Source organism: Sapajus apella, unplaced genomic scaffold (genome assembly GCF_009761245.1).
Source record: "Sapajus apella isolate SASKATOON/1434 unplaced genomic scaffold, GSC_monkey_1.0 scaffold40, whole genome shotgun sequence".
In the NCBI taxonomy this organism is placed as follows: domain Eukaryota; kingdom Metazoa; phylum Chordata; class Mammalia; order Primates; family Cebidae; genus Sapajus; species Sapajus apella.
In genome coordinates, this window is record NW_022436980.1 from 6,980,288 (window position 1) to 6,999,032 (window position 18,745).

General features: G+C 35.8%; 1 protein-coding gene across 3 annotated transcripts in view; it reads left to right on the plus strand.

Moving 5' to 3' along the window:
- The window catches only part of CCDC191 (coiled-coil domain containing 191), a 94,641-nt gene that overhangs the window by 13,262 nt on the left and 62,634 nt on the right, over positions 1-18,745 (plus strand). For all 3 annotated transcript variants that reach the window (XM_032299016.1, XM_032299017.1, XM_032299018.1), the window contains exons 4-7: positions 303-446; positions 6,676-6,854; positions 8,329-8,552; positions 11,666-11,819. In XM_032299016.1, the coding sequence (XP_032154907.1) occupies positions 303-446; positions 6,676-6,854; positions 8,329-8,552; positions 11,666-11,819 (701 nt within the window). The remainder of the gene's footprint in view (positions 1-302; positions 447-6,675; positions 6,855-8,328; positions 8,553-11,665; positions 11,820-18,745) is intronic.

The following is an 18,745-nucleotide window of genomic DNA, read 5'->3' on the forward strand; positions in this document are numbered from 1 at the left end:
AAGTATCTTTTTCTCAGTGAAGCTTTCTTTTACCTCCCAATTTAAAACTACAGCACCCATCTTCCATTTCCTCCTGTCCCTGCTTTTGCTCTTACTTATTTGTTGTCTCTCTTCCCTAGTTGGAATGTAAGCTTCGTGATGCTAGGGCTTATTTTTCCAGTTTTGTTCACTGCTGTATTCCAGCATCTAGAACAGTACTTGACACAGTAGGTACTCAGTATTTACTGAATAAATGAAACAGTGAGTAAAGAAAATCTCTGAAGTAATTGAAATATTTAAAATTTGTTTTTCTTTTATTGTAGCTCAAGAGCTGGTCAATGACTGGTTAGACACCAAACTTAAGCAAGAATTAGCAAGTGATGAAGAAGGCAATGCCAAAAACACTGTGTCTGGTGTCACTCTTATGCCGGAAGCCAATGGCCATTTGAAATATGACAAGTTTGACGGTAAGAACTTATCTGATTGTTCTAAGCTTTAATATCTAATGAATGTGTCTAAGAAGTCTTTATAATTGTTTTGAGTAACAAATGATATGTATTTGACTTTTCTGTGTTTTGTTTAGTTTTATTATTGGTTTTAATTTATCCTTATTGAATGTATATTTCTTATGCTGTATCTTCAGTAAATTCATGGTGTTTTAAAATTAAAATATTCTATTACAGTTATCCCTTACTATCTGTGAGGAATACGTTCAAGGACCGTCCAACCCCAACAGATACCAAACCTCTCAGATGCTCTAGTCCTGTGCATATCCTCCTGTATACTCTAAAGCATCTCTAGACCACTTATAATATGTAATACGGTATAAATACTATGTAGTAGTTATACTATATTTTAAAATGTTTATTTTTTATTGTTGTTTTTTTTTTTTTTTTTTTTTTTTTTTTTTTTTTTTTTTTTTTTTTTCCAAATATTTTTGACCTGTGGTTGGTTGAATCCAAGAATGTGGCATCTGCGGATAGGGAGGGCAAACTGTATTTATAATTCTGATTATGATTATAATAGCAATTAATGCTGTTTCAGAGTGCTTCTTTCTCATATATTATTGGACTATTTACTTTGATGGAGAGTACATTTAAGTACTCATATGTAATTTTTGTATTTATAAAATGCTTCTTATTTCTCTGTTAGTTATTACTTATTATGGAGGTTATCACTTTTCTAGTTTGTGGGGTGTTTTTCCAGAGGAGGCAAAACTTGCGGTTGTGCACAGAGCCAGTGTCAGACAAGTTAGATGGCTGACGTGTGAGGGTTTATCTAATACACTTAAGGGTCTGAGTATTTTTTTCCCTAAGCATAGGGATAGTCATGGTAATGCTGGGGCAGCTCCCCATGCATGACTCAGATACCTTTGGTGAATTCATCTCACGTCATTCCCCTGGTTTAGGACTCTGCAAAATCCCCAGCTTGGGGATCACAAAGCTATGAGCTTGTAAAATTAAAAGAATCCTTCAAGACTGGGTAGTCTGATCTACCCTCCTCCCCATCCCAGATAGAGATCATTCTGCAGTGTCCCTAATTTGTAGTGATGTATCCTCTGCCTGAACACCTCCCGGGATTGGGAGCCTGCACTTCGGGAGGAATCCATTCAACCCCTCTGAGGCCGTAATCCTCACAGAAGTTTCCTTTAGTTAGGAGAATTAGGATTTTGTCTTCAGTAACTTTTTACCCTATGATACAACAAAAAATAACATGTTCTCAAGAACATGTTATTTTTTGTAGGAGTTGTTACCATATTTAACCACTCATATAGTTCTGTGTTTCCAGATTAAATAGCACCAGTACTCTCAACAATTTTTTTTATACCACATGGTTTCTAGGTCTTATCATCCTTGTTCCTGCCTTCTGGATATTTTCTAGTTTATTAATATCATTTTTAAAGTGTGGTACTTCAGCACTTGATACTTCAGTACTTCATATGTGTTCTGAAGCAAATATATGGAATCTAATGAAACTATTCTTTTGATATAGTGCTAATAGATCTTAATTATGTCCCTTTACTTAGATTGGTTGATACCATCTATTATCATAACAGGCCTCAATCATCATATGCTGGTAGAGTTTTTTTTTTTTTTTTTTACTGAAATATTGAACAGATATTTATATAACCATTAAATAGGATATTTACCAAAAATATTAATTAACATATTATCTCAATAGACACAGAAAAAGCACTTAACAAAATACATTCCTTCCCAGCAAGCTAGTAATACAAGTTCTTCAACTCAATAAAGGTCATTTACATAAGACATGTGGAAAACAAATCCAAAATGATAAGTGTAAGCGTTATCAGGAATTACATTAAATATAAATGCATTTAATTAAACACTCCAGTCCAAATGCATAGATTGGCAGAATGGATTGAAAATATATGACTTATTGGTATTCAAGAAGGGAATAATGAAAAAAAATTTAAAAAAAGAAAAAATATATATGACTTAGCTATATGCTATCTACAAGAGATATATGTTCAATTTAAAGTACAAATAGGTTGAAAGGAAAAGGATTGAAAAAGATATACCATGTAAACAGTAACCAAAAGAGAGCTACAGTGGCTATGTTAATATTAGAAAAAATAGACTTTTTTTTTTTTTAATTTATTTTTTTGAGACGGAATTTCGCTCTTGTTACCCAGGCTAGAGTGCAATGGCATGATCTTGGCTCACCGCAACCTCTGCCTCCTGGGTTCAAGCAATTCTCTTGCCTCAGCCTCCCAAGTAGCTGGGACTACAGGCATACGCCACTATGCCCAGCTAATTTTTGTATTTTTAGTAGAGACGGGGTTTCACCATGTTGACTAACATGGTCTCAATCTCTTGACCTCGTGATCCACCTGCCTCGGCCTCCCAAAGTGCTGGGATTATAGGCATGAGCCACTGTGCCTGGCTGAGACTTTTATTTATTTCTTTGATTTTTAATTTTCCCAAAAATAGACTTTTGAAGAAAAAATTGTTACTGGAAACAAAAAGTGCATTTTCTAACAAGTAAAAGGGTCAGTCCATCAGGAAAACATAACAATTATAAATATATATACACTGACAAAAGAGTCCCAAGGTAGATGAAGCAAAAATTGACAAAATTGAAGAGATAAATAGAATTCAACAATACTACAATCATGTGTTGCTTAATGAAGGGAATAAGTCCTGAGAAATGCATTATTAGGTGATTCTGTCATTGTACAAACATCATAGAGTGAACTTGTACAAACCTAGATGGTAGAGCCTAGTACACAACTAGGCTGTGTGGGATAGACTGTTGCTCCTAGGCTACAAACCTGTGCAGCATGTTACTTAATAGTACAGGTGATAGAACACAATGGTAAGTATTTGGGTGCCTAAACATATCCAACCACAAAAAGGTACAGTAAATGTACAGTATATAAAAGGTAAAAAATGGTACACCTGTACGGGGTATACCATGAATGGGGTTTGCAGAGCAGGAAACCAGGGCAGTTGTGAGTACATGTGAAGGCCTAAGATATTATAATACGCTACTGTAGACTTTATAAACACTGTTTACTTAGGATACGTTGAATTTATAAAAACATTTTTCTTTCTTCAATAATAAATTGACCATACCAAGTATTGGTAAGGATGTGGAAGAACTGGAATACTTCTATATATTTATACTTCTTTATAAATTTTTAATTTTTTCTAACATTTTGACTCTTTTGTGACACTTAGCTTAAAACAAACACATTGGAGAGCTGGACAAATTTTTTTTTTTATTCTGTATACCTTTTTCTATTTTTGAAATTTTAATTTTTTTTCTTGTTAAAAAATGAAGACATAAAAACACACGTTAGCCTAGGCCTACACAGGGCCGGGATCATCAATATCACTATCTTCTTCTCCACATCTTGTCTCACTAGAAGGTCTTCAGGGACTATAACATGCATGTAGCAGTCATCTTCTGTGGCAATATTACCCTCTTTTGGAATACCCCCTAAAAGACCTGCCTAAGGCTGTTTTGCAGTTAACTTTTTGTTGCTGTTTTTTGAGACAGGATCTCCCTCTGTTGTGCAGTGGTAATCATAGCTCACTGAAGCCTTGAACTCCTGGGTTCAAGCAATCCTCTAGCCACAGCCTCCCTAGTAGCTGGAACTACAAGTGTGTGCCACCACACCCAGACAATTTTTTTTCCCTTTTAATAGAGACAGGGTCTTGCTTTGCTTCTCAGGCTGGTGTCGAACTCCTGGGCTCAAGCAATCCTCCCATGTCGGCCTCTCATAGTGCTGGAATTACAGGTGCGAGCCACTGTGCCTGGCCCAACTTTTTTTTTTTCCTAAGAAGTAGGAATAAACTCTAAACTAATGATAAAAAGTATAGTATAGCATTTACATAAACCAGTAACATAGTCATTTATTATCATTATCAAGTATTATATACTGTATATAATTGTATGTGATAACTTTTTGTGTGTCATATTCTAAGATTTTTTGAGGGTGCTCTATTTTATTTTAACTTATATTTTAAGTCCAGGATACATGTGCAGGATGTGTAGGTTTGTTACATAGGTAGACATGTGCCATGGTGGTTTGCTGCACAGACCAACTCATAACTTAGGTATTAAGCCCAGCATCCATTAGCTATTCTTCCTGATGCTCTTCTTCCCCCTGCCATCCATGACAGGCCCCAGTGTGTATTGTTTCCTGCAACGTGTCCATGTGTTCTCATCATTTAGCTCCACTTATAAGTGAGAATTCAGTATTGGTTTTTCTGTTCCTGCATTAGTTTGCTGAGGATAATGGCTTCCAGCTCCATCCATATCTCTGCAAAGGATGTGATCATCTTCCTTTTTATGGCTGCATAGTATTTCTCAAAGATGTAGAAGCAGAAATTCCATTTGACCCAGCAATCCCATTACTGAGTATATATCAAAGGAGTATAAGTCATTCTATTACAAAGATACATCCACATGTATGTTCATTGCAGCATGCACTATTCACAATAGCAAAGACATGGAATCAACCCAAATGCCCACCAGTAATAAACTAGATAAAGAAAATGTGATACATGTGCTATACTTTTATATGACTGTGAGTGTGGTTGCTTTGTTTATACCAGCATCACCACAAACACATGAGTAATGCATTGTGCTCTGGCATGATGGCTACAACATCACTAGGCAATAGGAGTTTTTCAGCTCCGTTATAATCTTATGGGGCCACCTTTGTATACACGGTCCATTGTTGATGGAAGTGTTATTTGACACGTGGCTATAGTTAGAGACTTCAATACTCCACTATCCATAATCTTTGGAACAACTACAAAACATAATCAAGGAAGATGTTCAGTAACATTAGTCATTAGAAAAGTGCAAATTAAAACTACAGTGAGTTACCTCTGCATATCTTAAAATGGCTTAAATTTGAAAGACCATACCAAGTATTGGTAAGGATGTGGAGGAATTGGAATACTTCTACACTGCTGCTGGGAATGTAAAATTGCGTAACCACTTTGGACAAGAGTTTGATAGTTTCTTGAAAAGGTAAGCAGTTAGCTATAATATGATCCAGTCGTTCCACTCCCACTCATTTTCCTGACAGAAAAGAAAGCCTATGTTCTGTGAGCTGTTCATTTGTGGACTCAACCAACCATGGATCAAAAATATTTGGGAAAAAATAATTCCATCTGTACTGTACATGTACACTTTTTTCATTATTCCCTAAACAATATATATAACAGATATTAACATAGCATTTACATTGTATTGGGTATCATAAGTAATCTAGAAATGATCTACAGTATAAGAGAGGGTGGATATAGGTTGTATACAAGTGCTGCACCATTTGATATCACGGATTTTTGAACCTCCTTGGATTTTGGTATTCTCGGGAGGTCACGGAACCAATCCCCTATGGAGGGATGACTGTACACAAATGTTCATGACAGCTTTATTTGCAATAGCCAAAACCTGGAAGCAACTCAAATGTCTATCAACGAATGAATGAACAAATAATGGTATATTCATATTGTAGAATACTACTCAGCAATAGCAGGTGATAAACTATTGATACAACATGAATGAATCTCAAAATATTTGTGCTGAGTGAAAAGCTAGATCAGAAAAAGAATACAATGTATATAAGTGTATGATTTATATAAAATTCTGGAAAATGAAAACTAATATATAGTGGTGCTTACTTGGAACAGAGTGGAGAGGGAGGAGTGAAAGGAAGAGTTTACAAATCAGCATGAGGACCCTTTGTGGGCTGATGGATATGTTCATTATCTTGACTGTGGTGATGGTTTTACTAGCGTATGTGTATATCAAAATTTATCGTAGACTTTAAATATTTGTGGTTTATTATATGTCAATTATACCACAATAAAGCTTTTTTCTTTCTTTCTTTCTTTTTTTTAAAGCAGTAGAGTTCTCAAGATCATTTAGATTGAAGTTCCCAAGGTTTAGATTGAAATCTTTTAGATTTGGCAGTGAAGGACTCTTTAGTGAGTTGGGTAAGGGCAATTCTTGGTAAGTGGAGCTTTTTACTTTTAGTTGAAATTAACTACTGGGGGCTATACTCAACCAGTTGGCATTATCAGTTACTATTTATTGAACACTTGCAGCTTTGTATTTTTATTGTACTAGGATTCTTTATGTAAATATGAATATTATACTAACATTAATTTTTTTTTAAATTTCCCTTTTTTGTTGTTCTGTTTCCCCCAGATCTATGTGGCTATTTGGAGGAAGAAGAGGAAAGTACCACCGTTCAAAAATTTATAGACCATCTGCTCCATAAAAATGTGGTAGATTCTGCAATGATGGAAGATCTTGGAAAGAAGGAAAACCAAGACAAGAAGCAGCAGAAGGATCCTCGTCTTACCATGGAGATGAGACATAAGCAGGTGGGAGGGAAAAACAAAATTAAAATGGATAACAGGAAGCAGTCTTTGTGTAACACATTTAATAAGCTTAAATAAAGACATAGTCTTTATTATGAAAAAGGGTGCCATCTGTGGTTTGGTTAGGAAGAATAAAAATAAAATATAAGAACTTCAGAAGAAAAATAATTCTCATAAACTGAGGGTAGGAAACAATTTATTTAAGAAATAGCCCAGAAAAGAATAATTGATTTTGACCAAGAATATTGAGATAAACCTTATTAGTTGGAATGTGGTACTTCCTATTATAAACACCTAGATTGTGTGTGCTTGAGTTTCATTTTCAAATTGTAACATTAATATTATTAATATTCTGGAGAATGTTACAGGATAATTCCTTTCCAGACAACTGAAATTCACTCATTTTGTGATTATAATTTAAAATGGAAGACAGATCTGAATTGAATCAAGTTCAGCTGTTTTGAATTAGAAAAGTATGTGAGAACTTTCTCTTCTCCAAAGAGAATAGTAGGTTATTGCAAAAAAGACTGGTGTCTCAACAGTTTGTAAAGGAGTGCCAGGGACCCAGAACCAAGACTGAACCGGAATTAGTACCTGTACGTGTGTGTGCCATCTTTGCATGACACTGAATTTCTGATTGCCAGATTTGAAAATAACTGCTTTAAATCATTCAATCAGGGTATATGTAATCAGCACTGGCGATGTTAGAGAAATGGGTAGAAGTATAATTCTAGTTTGGATTTATGACAAAAGGGAGGAGAGAAGGTTCAATAAGATATATGGTCATTGTCTGGCAGTCTTATCAGAAGTCTTATCATAATTCTTATCACAACTAGAGAATAAGATAAGGGTGAAGTTAGGTGAAGCAGGAAGGAAAGGACCTTTCCTTAATTCATAGCTACTCTTGCCCTCTGAAGGATTAATAGGTTTGAAAAACAATGAATGTGCTTGTTTATGTTTTTGATTTCCAAATATTATCCAAAATCACTGATATATTTACCTAATAATGGAAATGAATGAAGGATTGTGGTGTTCCTTAAGGCAGTAAATCACTGTTCTACCATTCACAATGTAGTGTCCAAAAAAGTTCTGTTCTGCTTAAATTATAATTAGAATGCAGACAAGAACTAAGTATAATAAAAGCAGTAACGTACACCTTGAACAGTCTTACAAGTGAGAATCATTACTAAATGAGAATCCAGAACTTGGGATCTGAGTCATTAGATTCTCAACTTTTCTGTGATGTGGATCATTCCCAGATTGTTTGAGTCATCTTCATCTGATTTCATCTAAAATTTTATATTGGCCTTTTCCCAGTAAACAGATGAATTCCCCTTATCCTACCAATAAACAGTGGAGTTCTCAGCCAGAATATTTCAAACTGGTTGTATTATGAACTTCAGACTATGTTGTAAGGCTTTTCAGATCCCTTTCTACTTGAAAGGCCATACTTCATCTTTATTATATTTACTTTAAGGTAAAAGAAAATCGCTTAAGACGTGAGAAAGAACTAGAGTGCCAGAGAATAGAAAAGGCCCTGAAAAAATCGGCCTTCTTGGAGGCTCAGTGTCTGGTGCAAGAAGAGAAGAAAAGGAAGGCTCTGCAGGCCAAGAAAGAGGAAGAGGAGATTCAAAGGGAGATGGTGAAGCTTCGGAGGGAGATAATTGAGAGGAGACGCACTGTGAAAGAAGCATGGAAAATGTAAGCCAGTGTGATAAGCACTGTGGAGTTTCTCTGTTTAAGCAGTCATTTTAGAAGTGCTCTGAAGTTTTTACAGTGCACAAACATTGCAATAACAAAACACAAAAGAGAATTCACTCACTATTCCGCCATCTTAACAAATTAACTAATTTCATTTTTCCATGTTTCCTCCTGGTCTTGACCCCTTTACATACTTAATTATAACCATAAAGTACCTTGAATTTGTAATTCTACTTGTAATTAACACATTGCCCAGAGGCCTGGGGTGTATATATTACTCCACTGCGTTCCTATACCGTAATTTATGTAATGGCCACCTCCCCATACTGGTAAACATTTCAGCTACTTCAGATTTTTCACCATTATTATAATGCAATGAGCATCTTTAAGCATAGAGGTTTTTCACTCTTTTGAATTATATTCTTAGAAAAATTCTTAGGAGTGTAACTTGTGAGTTAAATGACACAGGTCTTTTTCTGACTCTTGAAACGTTGCCAAATTGCTTTCAAAATGGATTGTACTTGTTTATCAGCAGCAGGCCAGTTTATCATACTCAACATTGGGGAGTATCATCATTTTCAATATTTTTACACTTTTAATAGGTATTATATTGAGTAGTTTGCATTTCTTTGGTTATATAGTATTTGTAAGGTTGAACATGTTCAGTAATTGTGTCTTAGTCTGTTGTGAATTGTGTGTCTTATTTTCTGATAATCACATGGAAAGTCACCACTGCCTTACTGCCACTGATAAAGAAAAAGAATATCTGAGATAAGAGGAAGATGAAAATAGTCCTCTCAGGATGTAGTACTGTTATCCATCCTTATGCAGAAAATGAGCTTCATAAGTGAAATAACTAATGTATTTATTCTGAGAAACAGCACTGATGCAGGAACTGCAAAAGTCTTGGAACAACGTGACTAAAGTGTCTGACTACTCAAACTGAGAGGCCGCAAAGACCTATTAAATAATCCTTTCCACCCCCATCAGCCTACACAGCTTTCCCCCCTGTGTTCTTGATTGCTCTCATTCTACCTAATTTAAAACAGCTCAGCAGTGGACATGTGCTTTACTCCTTCAAGTGCCAGGCTGAGGCCTCCTCCAGGTGCCATTCCTTTCAGAAAGCAATCACTGGTGTTTTACTGAGTTCTTTCTAAGGTCAGCCTTGCTTTTCAGATTGCTCCCAAGCCCTGGAAAAACTAGGTTGACCTAAAATAAATTGTGAAAACAAGTAACATTTAATGGTAGTAGGATGCTCTGCTCACTGTGGGCACTCAACAAATGTTCACTGACCAGTCATTTCTTTTAAAAGTTAAGGTCTTATCCATGGTTACAGTGAAACAGATAATATGTTCTACTTCTAGGTGGTTGAACTGGTTTAAACTTTCCAGAAAGCAATTTGGCAATAAACAAGAGCCATAAAATAGTATTATCCCTTGACCTAGGAATTACAGCCTTAGGAAAACCACCCTAAGAAAATGGTCAGAAATCCAGATAAAGATTTGTGCAGAAAGACAATTTAAATAACATTATTTATAATAACAGACATTCAAAAATATTGGAGACATTGCTAAGTAATAGCTGTACAGTGAAACAGGACTGACATTTTTTTCTGGGTAGAAATATGGATGGCTTTTATGGGTGTGGTGGCACACACCTGTAACCCCAGCTACTTGGGAAGCTGAGGCAGGAGAATCACCTGATCCCAGGAGGTAGAGGTTGCAGTGAGCCAAGATCGTGCCACTGTATTCCAGCCTGAGCAACAAAGTGAGTGAGACTCCATCTCAAAAGAAAAAATAAAAAAGAAATATGGATGGCTTTTATACCACTCCAGTTTTTCATAATAAGCAGGTATTTCTTTAAAAACAGATATATTCTAAAATTATTTTAGGAAATCAGATTCGTGGTATTAGAACTGTATTTCTTTAACAATCACTATCCCCTCTCTGTAACCATGTACTATAACATTGTTATAGCATTCATAGTTTGGAAAAAGTCAATGAAATTTTTATTATTGATAGGTCTTTTAAACCTATTTGTAAGCTGTCTTAAATCTGCTTCATTGCCTAGTTTTAAAGTTATCTCTTTCAAGATTCTTGTTAATTTCAAAGGGAAAAATAAGAATTCTATAATGGAGAAGCCACCTTAACCAAGTGATGAAGGTTAACATCACCACTGATACAACATAACACTGTGTACCCTCTGTATCCTACATGAGAATGAACAAGAGAATATCTGTAGGGTATTCTGGCATCTTTCTGAATTTGAGTTTCCACAACTGTGAAGTAAAAGTTCCAGAAAGACCAGGTGACTAGCTGCTTTGTGGCCAGAGTTCTTGAATTCTGATTCCTGACTAGGTGCTATGTTTACCACATCATTAACAGTATATACTTTATACACATACATACACCTGTGCAGTTAAGTGCACTACAATAAGAAGGCCATAGCTATGAGCTTGTTTGAATTGGTGAGCCAAAGAGGAACGGCCTGGATGAGGAGGAATAGATAGGTGAGCGGAAAAGAGAATGACCAGAAAGATGAGCAACAAAGTTACTAAGGTAGTTCTGGTTACTCGCCTAAAGACCTTTTCCTTCTTAAGTTCTGTTTTTTTCTCTTTTCAGCTATTTTTAAATTATTCTAGAGTCCATGCCCTCCTTATTCAGTAACACCTGATTCTTTTGTTATTCCTCTGTCAAGAAACCTTGTAAAAGGCCTTTTAGTAAGAATCTCATTCCTTTCTTACTTGAGAATCCTTTTTTTCCCGTAACATGGGAGAGAATTTATGTCTGTATTGCAGACTACCTAGCAGTTGTTAACTCTCAAATTTTGACTAACGTATGGCTGAGTGTTCAGCTCAATAAAAATACAAAAGTATCTATAATACTTTCTACTTTTCAAGGTACTTTATAACAATTTTATTTCATTTAATCTGTATCTTATAAAGGAATAAAAGAAGCTCCAAAAAAATTACCCTACTATGTAATTTTAGAACCAGATCTAAAAATTTGTGTATTCCGAAGGAAAATTCAGTGTTTATTCTACTGCAGTAGGTTGTAATTGCTCACCGTTATTTTTTTATAAATATATATGTATTTTTTAATTGTTATTAATAGAGAAAAGAAAAGGCAAGAAGAGAATTCTCAAAATAGTTCAGAAAAAGTCATGTTTCAAAATACTGACATTCTTCTGGATGAGGAAAAAATGGCAAAAGAAAGAAAAAGGAAATTGAAAGAATTATTAATCCAGATTTTCAAGGAAAATCAACAGGTGGGAATTGCAATGTCTCTTTACTCAGCATTCTGTAATATAAATGACAAAGAGCTCCGTCTGAAATGGGATAAATATGAAGTCCAGCTGAACCTCATCACAAATACCAAAACTGCCCACAGTATTTATTCTGTGTGTCCAGCTGAGCTGGTGAGCAGGGCAGTACATGAATCCCCTGTACTGAGGCTATTCTTTATTTACTCTGGTGGGATCCTGGGAAATTACTGGGGTGAGGGAGGTAAATTGTGGACTTCTTCCAAAATCACCTTTTAAGAATAGCATTTAACTATTATTAACCTTAACTAAGGCAGCTCTCTAGCAATTTTTAAAAGCTTGACTTCCACTTTGACAGTTGTAAGGACCATTGTATTCTGGATTGTTCAGAAGATACAAGAACTGGTTACTTGCCTTTTAGTAGCTCTGATCCTAAAGCAATGATACACTTACACCTGTGCTTTTCTTTTTACTGGTCTACATTTTATTTTGCTTTTTCTCCCTTTCTTTTACTTTGTCTTTTTGTAAAAATAATTTGCTGATTTTTAATATAAAAGTGAATATCCTCTTCAGGCGACTTAATCAGTTTTTTCAATATAATGGGGTTGATAAAAGTATGAATTTGGGCATTATAACATTTTAAGTAAAAGGATTTACTGGGCAGATTTGTAAATGAAAGGGTTAGATAAGAAAAGATAAATATGTATATTTTATCCTACAACACCCACCCCAAGCAATGCCTTAGGCATTGCTAAAATTATGAAAGTTAATGAAATAAATATCTGAACGAGTGGATTTAGCAAGAGGAAAGAGAATGTTAGGAAGACACTGAGGGAGCTTGATAAATGTAGGAATAGACTTATAAAGGTCCTGGAAATCAATAACAGGAGTTTGAATATGATACGGATGACAAAGATATGTGGGAAAAAGTAAAGTAGTCAGAGTGAGTTCTTAAAAGCGATAGCCACGTTTGATGGTGGCATTTTGAACTGATAAGAGATTGTAATTATTCAGTTATTAACCAACAAAAATTTGGTGAGAGTTTTGGCTTCAAGAAAACAGAGGGAAATGTAGCAGGAAGAAATGTAAGAATTGGAATTAACATTTTGAGAAAGATTAGCAAAGACATAGATTCTGCATGAGACAGATGGAATTAGTATTCCTCCTATAATAATAGTTCAGATTTCAAAGAGAAACAAATATTCAGGGTGTCATCTTGAGAAGGCATAAGGAAAAAGTGCCATGGTATATTTCCCGACAAATTAGAGACAAATAAGCTGTGTTTCCTAAAAAATGTTTAAATTGTATTGTAGTCCACTGTACAATCATATACATTTTAGATAGAACTGCCAAATATGAATGTTAGACACATATGCAGAGTTTTACAAAATTAGTGGCCCATCTAAAACAGATTACTTAGTTTTAAAATATTTGACATGGAAAAGTTGCAAAAATAGTGCGGAGTTTTCTGAATACCCTTCACCCAACTTTTCCCAGTGTTAATATTTTACATAAGCATAGTATAGTTATCAAAACTAGGAAATTAGCATTGGTCCGTGCCATTAAATACCATGAACTAAACCATAGACCCAATGAGAATATCACCAGTTTTTCCACTAATGTTCTTTCTCTGTTCCAGGACTCAGTCCATCATTTCACACTGCATTTATTTATTACATCTCTTTAGTCTCCTCCAGGCTGTGACATTCCTTTAGTCTTTCCTTGTCTTTTATGATCTTGCCATTTTTTTTTTTTTTTTTTTGAGACGGAGTTTCACTCTTGTTACCCAGGCTGGAGTGCAATGGCGCGATCTCGGCTCACCGCAGCCTCCGCCTCCTGGGTTCAGGCAATTCTCCTGCCTCAGCCTCCTGAGTAGCTGGGATTACAAGCATGCGCCACCATGCCCAGCTGATTTTTTGTATTTTTAGTAGAGACGGGGTTTCACCATGTTGACCAGGATGGTCTCGATCTCTTGACCTTGTGATCCACCCGCCTCGGCCTCCCAAAGTGCTGGGATTACAGGCGTGAGCCACCGCGCCGAGCCCGATCTTGCCATTTTTGAAGAGAACTGGTCAGGTATTTTGTAGAATTGTCTCTCGTTTTGGGTTTTCCGATGCTTTCTCCTCCTTGCTTAAGGCTATGCATTTTTGGTAAGAGTGCTATTAGACACGATACTGTGCCCTTCTCAGTATATCCTAACAAGGAGGACGTAATTACTGCTGTTAACTTCGATCACTTGGTTAAGGGTGTGTGCTGGGTTTCTTCATTGTAAAGTTGCTGTTTTTCCTTCTTGTCTTTCAGGAGATACCGTGAAGCTAAGAAAGTATTTTGTTTCTCTTTAAACTGTCACCCATTAAGGTTAACATCCATTGGTGGCTCTTGCCTGCAACGGTTATCAATGTATTTGTCTATTGGTGGTTTTGTGTTTCCTTCATTTGTTTAAATTTATTAATTGAAATTCTTCTAGACGGAAGACAGTCCTTTCTACTTCATCTATGTGTGTATGTATGTATGTATTCATCCATTCATTCACTTATACAATTGTTTTATTTAGTATGAGCTCATTGATATTTATTTTATGAGTTATAATCTAATATTGTTGTTTACTTGGTTATTCAGATTGTTTCAACTTTGTCTATTGGGAAACCTATCACGTTGGCTCCTTTGTTTTTTCAACATGCCTTCTGTCCTATTTTGGACACTCCCTTTTTTGTTGGCACCACAAGATACTTTAGGCTTATCTTGTGTTTTCCCTGTCCTCACCCTGGAATCAACCACTTCTACATGGAACTTTGCTTCCTTTTACTGGAAAAATGGTCTTTGGAAGCCAAGATCTAGGCAGTAAGTGTGTTCACTGCTACTGGAGTGTTATTTTTTTCTAGGCCTTCTCAGCAGACAGAGCTAGAATATATATAGATATATACATAGATATATGTATGTATGTATGTACAGTAACATACATACACATTACATTTCTGCGCCTATCCGTGTACATATTAAAATCCATGAGTTCAGCAATACAAGGGTCATGTTATTCTTCTCCCTTTCCTTATTTGTAACTTACTTCTGTATCTATCAATCTACATATGTATATATAAATATATATATAATAACTGTGAATTTATAATAATATTGTCAAGGATAATCCAGCACCACAGGTTTCAGTGTAGTCTTTCCATCTTGTTCACTTGTCACTTCTTTCTCTGACACTGAGAAACATGGCTCTTATTATCTCTATTATATTTACTTATTAGGGTAATCCTACTACACTATAAAAATAGTTTTAGAATTGCTAACCCATACTACAGTGGAAATAAAGTCACTGAAGCAAAATATTGTACAATTATTTTTGGTTTTAGCTTTACAGTATTCAGTCAAAATATTGTTTTCCAAAGTTACTTAGGTGAGTTCTTTTCTTCCCTTCTTAAGTGTAGTTATGTTATTCATTTGTAATATGGTTAGTTGATCTCTAGATTTTCCCCAGCATATATGGGTATAATATGGTAAAAACACATCTAGCAGCCTCCTCAGGCTCTTACGTAGAACTGGCTGTAGATAGGACTGTCCTCCAATGAAGGCCACAGGCATAGGCAGGCCTTCTGGGCTCATTATCTTCGTCCCAGCTCACACTGAGCTCTAAAGGAGCCTGAAGCTGCCTTGAGTAATGAAACTTGGATACTCAGCAGCCAGGTGTGACCACAGGATGAAAACGGGAAAATGCCTAGCTGCCTTGCAGGGAGTGGCTAGATAACTGGAAGCTCTTGTCAGCACCCTCAGAATGTTTCCCTGGTACAAACCCTATAGAAACAGCTGTGTGGAGTATTTGCAGGAAGGCTTTAAAAAATCTGTTTTTAGGAGTTGCTATAGTTTAGGCTCCTTTAATTCCTGTAATTGTTTGTGCTTTAATTCTGGATTTCATTTGTTCCACCCGAAGTATCTCTTAACGTCTTACTTGGGCCACATTATTTAATATGAGGCTTTCAGAGAGAAACAGTGCAGGCTGTCTTATCAAAACACAAGTTCAGATGCAGCACTACTGATGCATCTTTTCTACACATTTCATTGCAAGGTCTCTTTGTCTTGTCAAAAACATCTGTTTTGCTGTATAGAAGCTTTCTATTTCCAGCCTATCCTATTTTCTCTTTGATCTTACAGTGAATCTCTTGGGGGAGATTCAGCAATCCATGTGTCACAGCTAATTAACAGAAACAACAAGGGATTTACTATGAAATTCTTACATTATTTGGAAAATGGCCTTCTTAATTCTCATCCTATTCTGAAATACATTTTGGTTTTCTTAATAAGATTAGAAACTCTATGATCTTTCTTGCTTAGGAAAATTGAAGAAAAAAATAAAATATGGGTGGCACTAACCTACATCTTAATTCTCTGGGGGAAGGTTTTGGTTTGCCTAGTTGGATTTTTCTGTTAAATAATAAAATAATAATTCAGAGAAATTATCATTAAAGTGATGCTTGTGGCACAGCACCTTCCAAAAGTCCACCTCAAACTAACCCAAGGAAATGTAGAGATACTATGTATGGAAAAGAAGTCTGGATTTTTTTTCTCTGACAGAATGACGAAAACTGTAGTTAAATATCTCATTTATATACCATGATTCCTTTCCAAAGATCTTAGTTTTATCAGGACTGCCTACACACCACTGAGGCAAAACCATTTCTGGGCTGACATATAGCAACCATCCTCTCAGCAATGTTGTCTTATGTTTGGGGAGGGAAATAAAGGAAAAGCCTCTTTAGAAATAAAGCAGCAGAAAAAGAGAAATGCCAGCACACGCACGAAGGTTACTGGGATTCATTTAACTCTCCCTTCTAGGTTTATTGCCAGGGGCAATGTGTGGTATACATTTTAGGAGGGGTTTAAAGCATTATTGTATTTTACTTTATGTAGCCAACTCTGTAGAAATTTTCCATCTAAAATGTTATCAGTTTTGGTAAAGAAATCGTTGATTTTGTTTTGTTCTTTCTTTCCTCACCCCATAAGTAACCCAGATGTCCCATTCTCACAGAGGGGACAGTGAGGGCCAGTTTGCCTAAATAGTGTGCTGGTGTTTTGCATTTCAAAGTTCCATGAAGTCTTTTTTATTACAGAGGTTCCTATTTTTAAATATATATTTTTTGTCTTTCAAAAAGGAAGTACTGATTACATTTTGATTTTTTGAAAATTGAGAGACTTTGGCATAAATGAAGCCCGTTGCCTAAAATTGCATATGGTAGAATATTTTCCCCCTAAACACTAGACATTTCACGTGAATATTATAACGATCTTGAGAGCCATGTGGGTGAGGAATGAAAGACATGTCATTGTCTTACTGTCACACTATCTTAGAGGTGAATCAAACATTTGTCTGATACATTCTGAAGTAAGCTGTGTTCTTGGCAGTGTGTGTGTGTGTGTGTCCAAGGATGAAGGGTGGGCAGGTAACAGGGATTTCGGTAGAGATGGGAAAGAAGGTCTTAAAGGACATCAAGAAAGAAGGAAAAGAGAAGGTGATGGGAAGCCATATAGGTCTGCCTTTTCTACAGACCTGAGGTCATAAGAATGGATGTTTAGGGTGTTGGGAAAGGAGCCCTATTATAATGAGTGGTCAGGTGATAGGCTACACTGTGGTCATTCTTCTATAAAGAACCCAGAGAATTTTATTGATTAAGTATTTACTATTTGGTGAGACTAAGGAATTGCTTCTTGAAATTCTGTTTCTAGAGTGAAACAGCATAACAGATAATTACAGCAATATTATCAATGGAAACTTTTTAGCAGAATTAAGAACTTATAATATGACCTTATGTAAGTGGTACATATTGACACATTTATGGGTAACATGATACAATATGTGATTTATTTTTAAATTCTTCAGAAAAAATTGGTGAGGGAGAGATGAAACAAGATTGGCAGAATGTTGTTAATTTTTGAAGTTGGGGAAAGGTTTATTCTTTGGTTCTACTTTTAGAATGGTGATAGGGTTTGGGTTTTTTTTTTTTTTTTAAGTTGAAATGAGGAAGGAGAAAAAATTTTAATATAGATGTAAAATGAGCATCGCATCTTCCAGGGTATAACAGAAGTAGTTTTTTTGTCTGTAGCCAGGGGTAGCATTTCACATGGCAGTGGTTGTAAAAGTTTAGGCCTCTAGGCTTTTCCATGGAACCCAGCAGTGAGTTCAGATCTTAGCACTGTGTTCTGGGAATTCAATGTATTTTCTCTAATGCAATTAGTTGTAAGAGTGTATATAGTTGGGCATGTGGTTACCATGATTTCCTCTTTTCTTTGTAGTAAAATTATAAAAATCAGGAATAGGATGGGTCACAGGGTATTGCTTTTCCGTGATTTCCTCTCATTGCTTTGGGGTAAAATTATGAACATCAGAATAGGATGGGTCACGGGGTATTGCTTTTCCATTGTAAAATTCAGCACTGCACTTCCCACTGGAGATTTATTTTGCCATGACAAAGATCCTTCTCTCTCTAATCCCCAGGTTCTTCATAGCATCTGTGGGGTCTTTTGCCTAGCCACAGTAACCCCCAAATGAAAAGAGAAGTTGGAGATTGCTCCCTTTTGTAGCAATAGAGTTTCTGTTCTTTTGGCCTGAGAGCAGCAAGGAGTCACTTAGAGCCCTGGGTGGGAATGTAGCTTTCTTCCTGACATTTGAGACTTTGTCAACTCCCCTGGACTAGTAGTTGCACCAAAGTTAGTTCCATTCCGCAAAAATAAATTGTAAACTTGTTGACATTTTTGTCCTCTTAACAATTCATTGTTTATTTTTCTATGATGGAGAATTTTGATGCAATTATCACTGAGCTTTCTGACAAAAGAGAAATAGCTGAGGAATTTTGATGAGTTACCCACTTCATTAATCAGAACAAGCATCTCCAGTGACAGGGTTAGAATTACAATGAAGATTAGATAGCAAATTG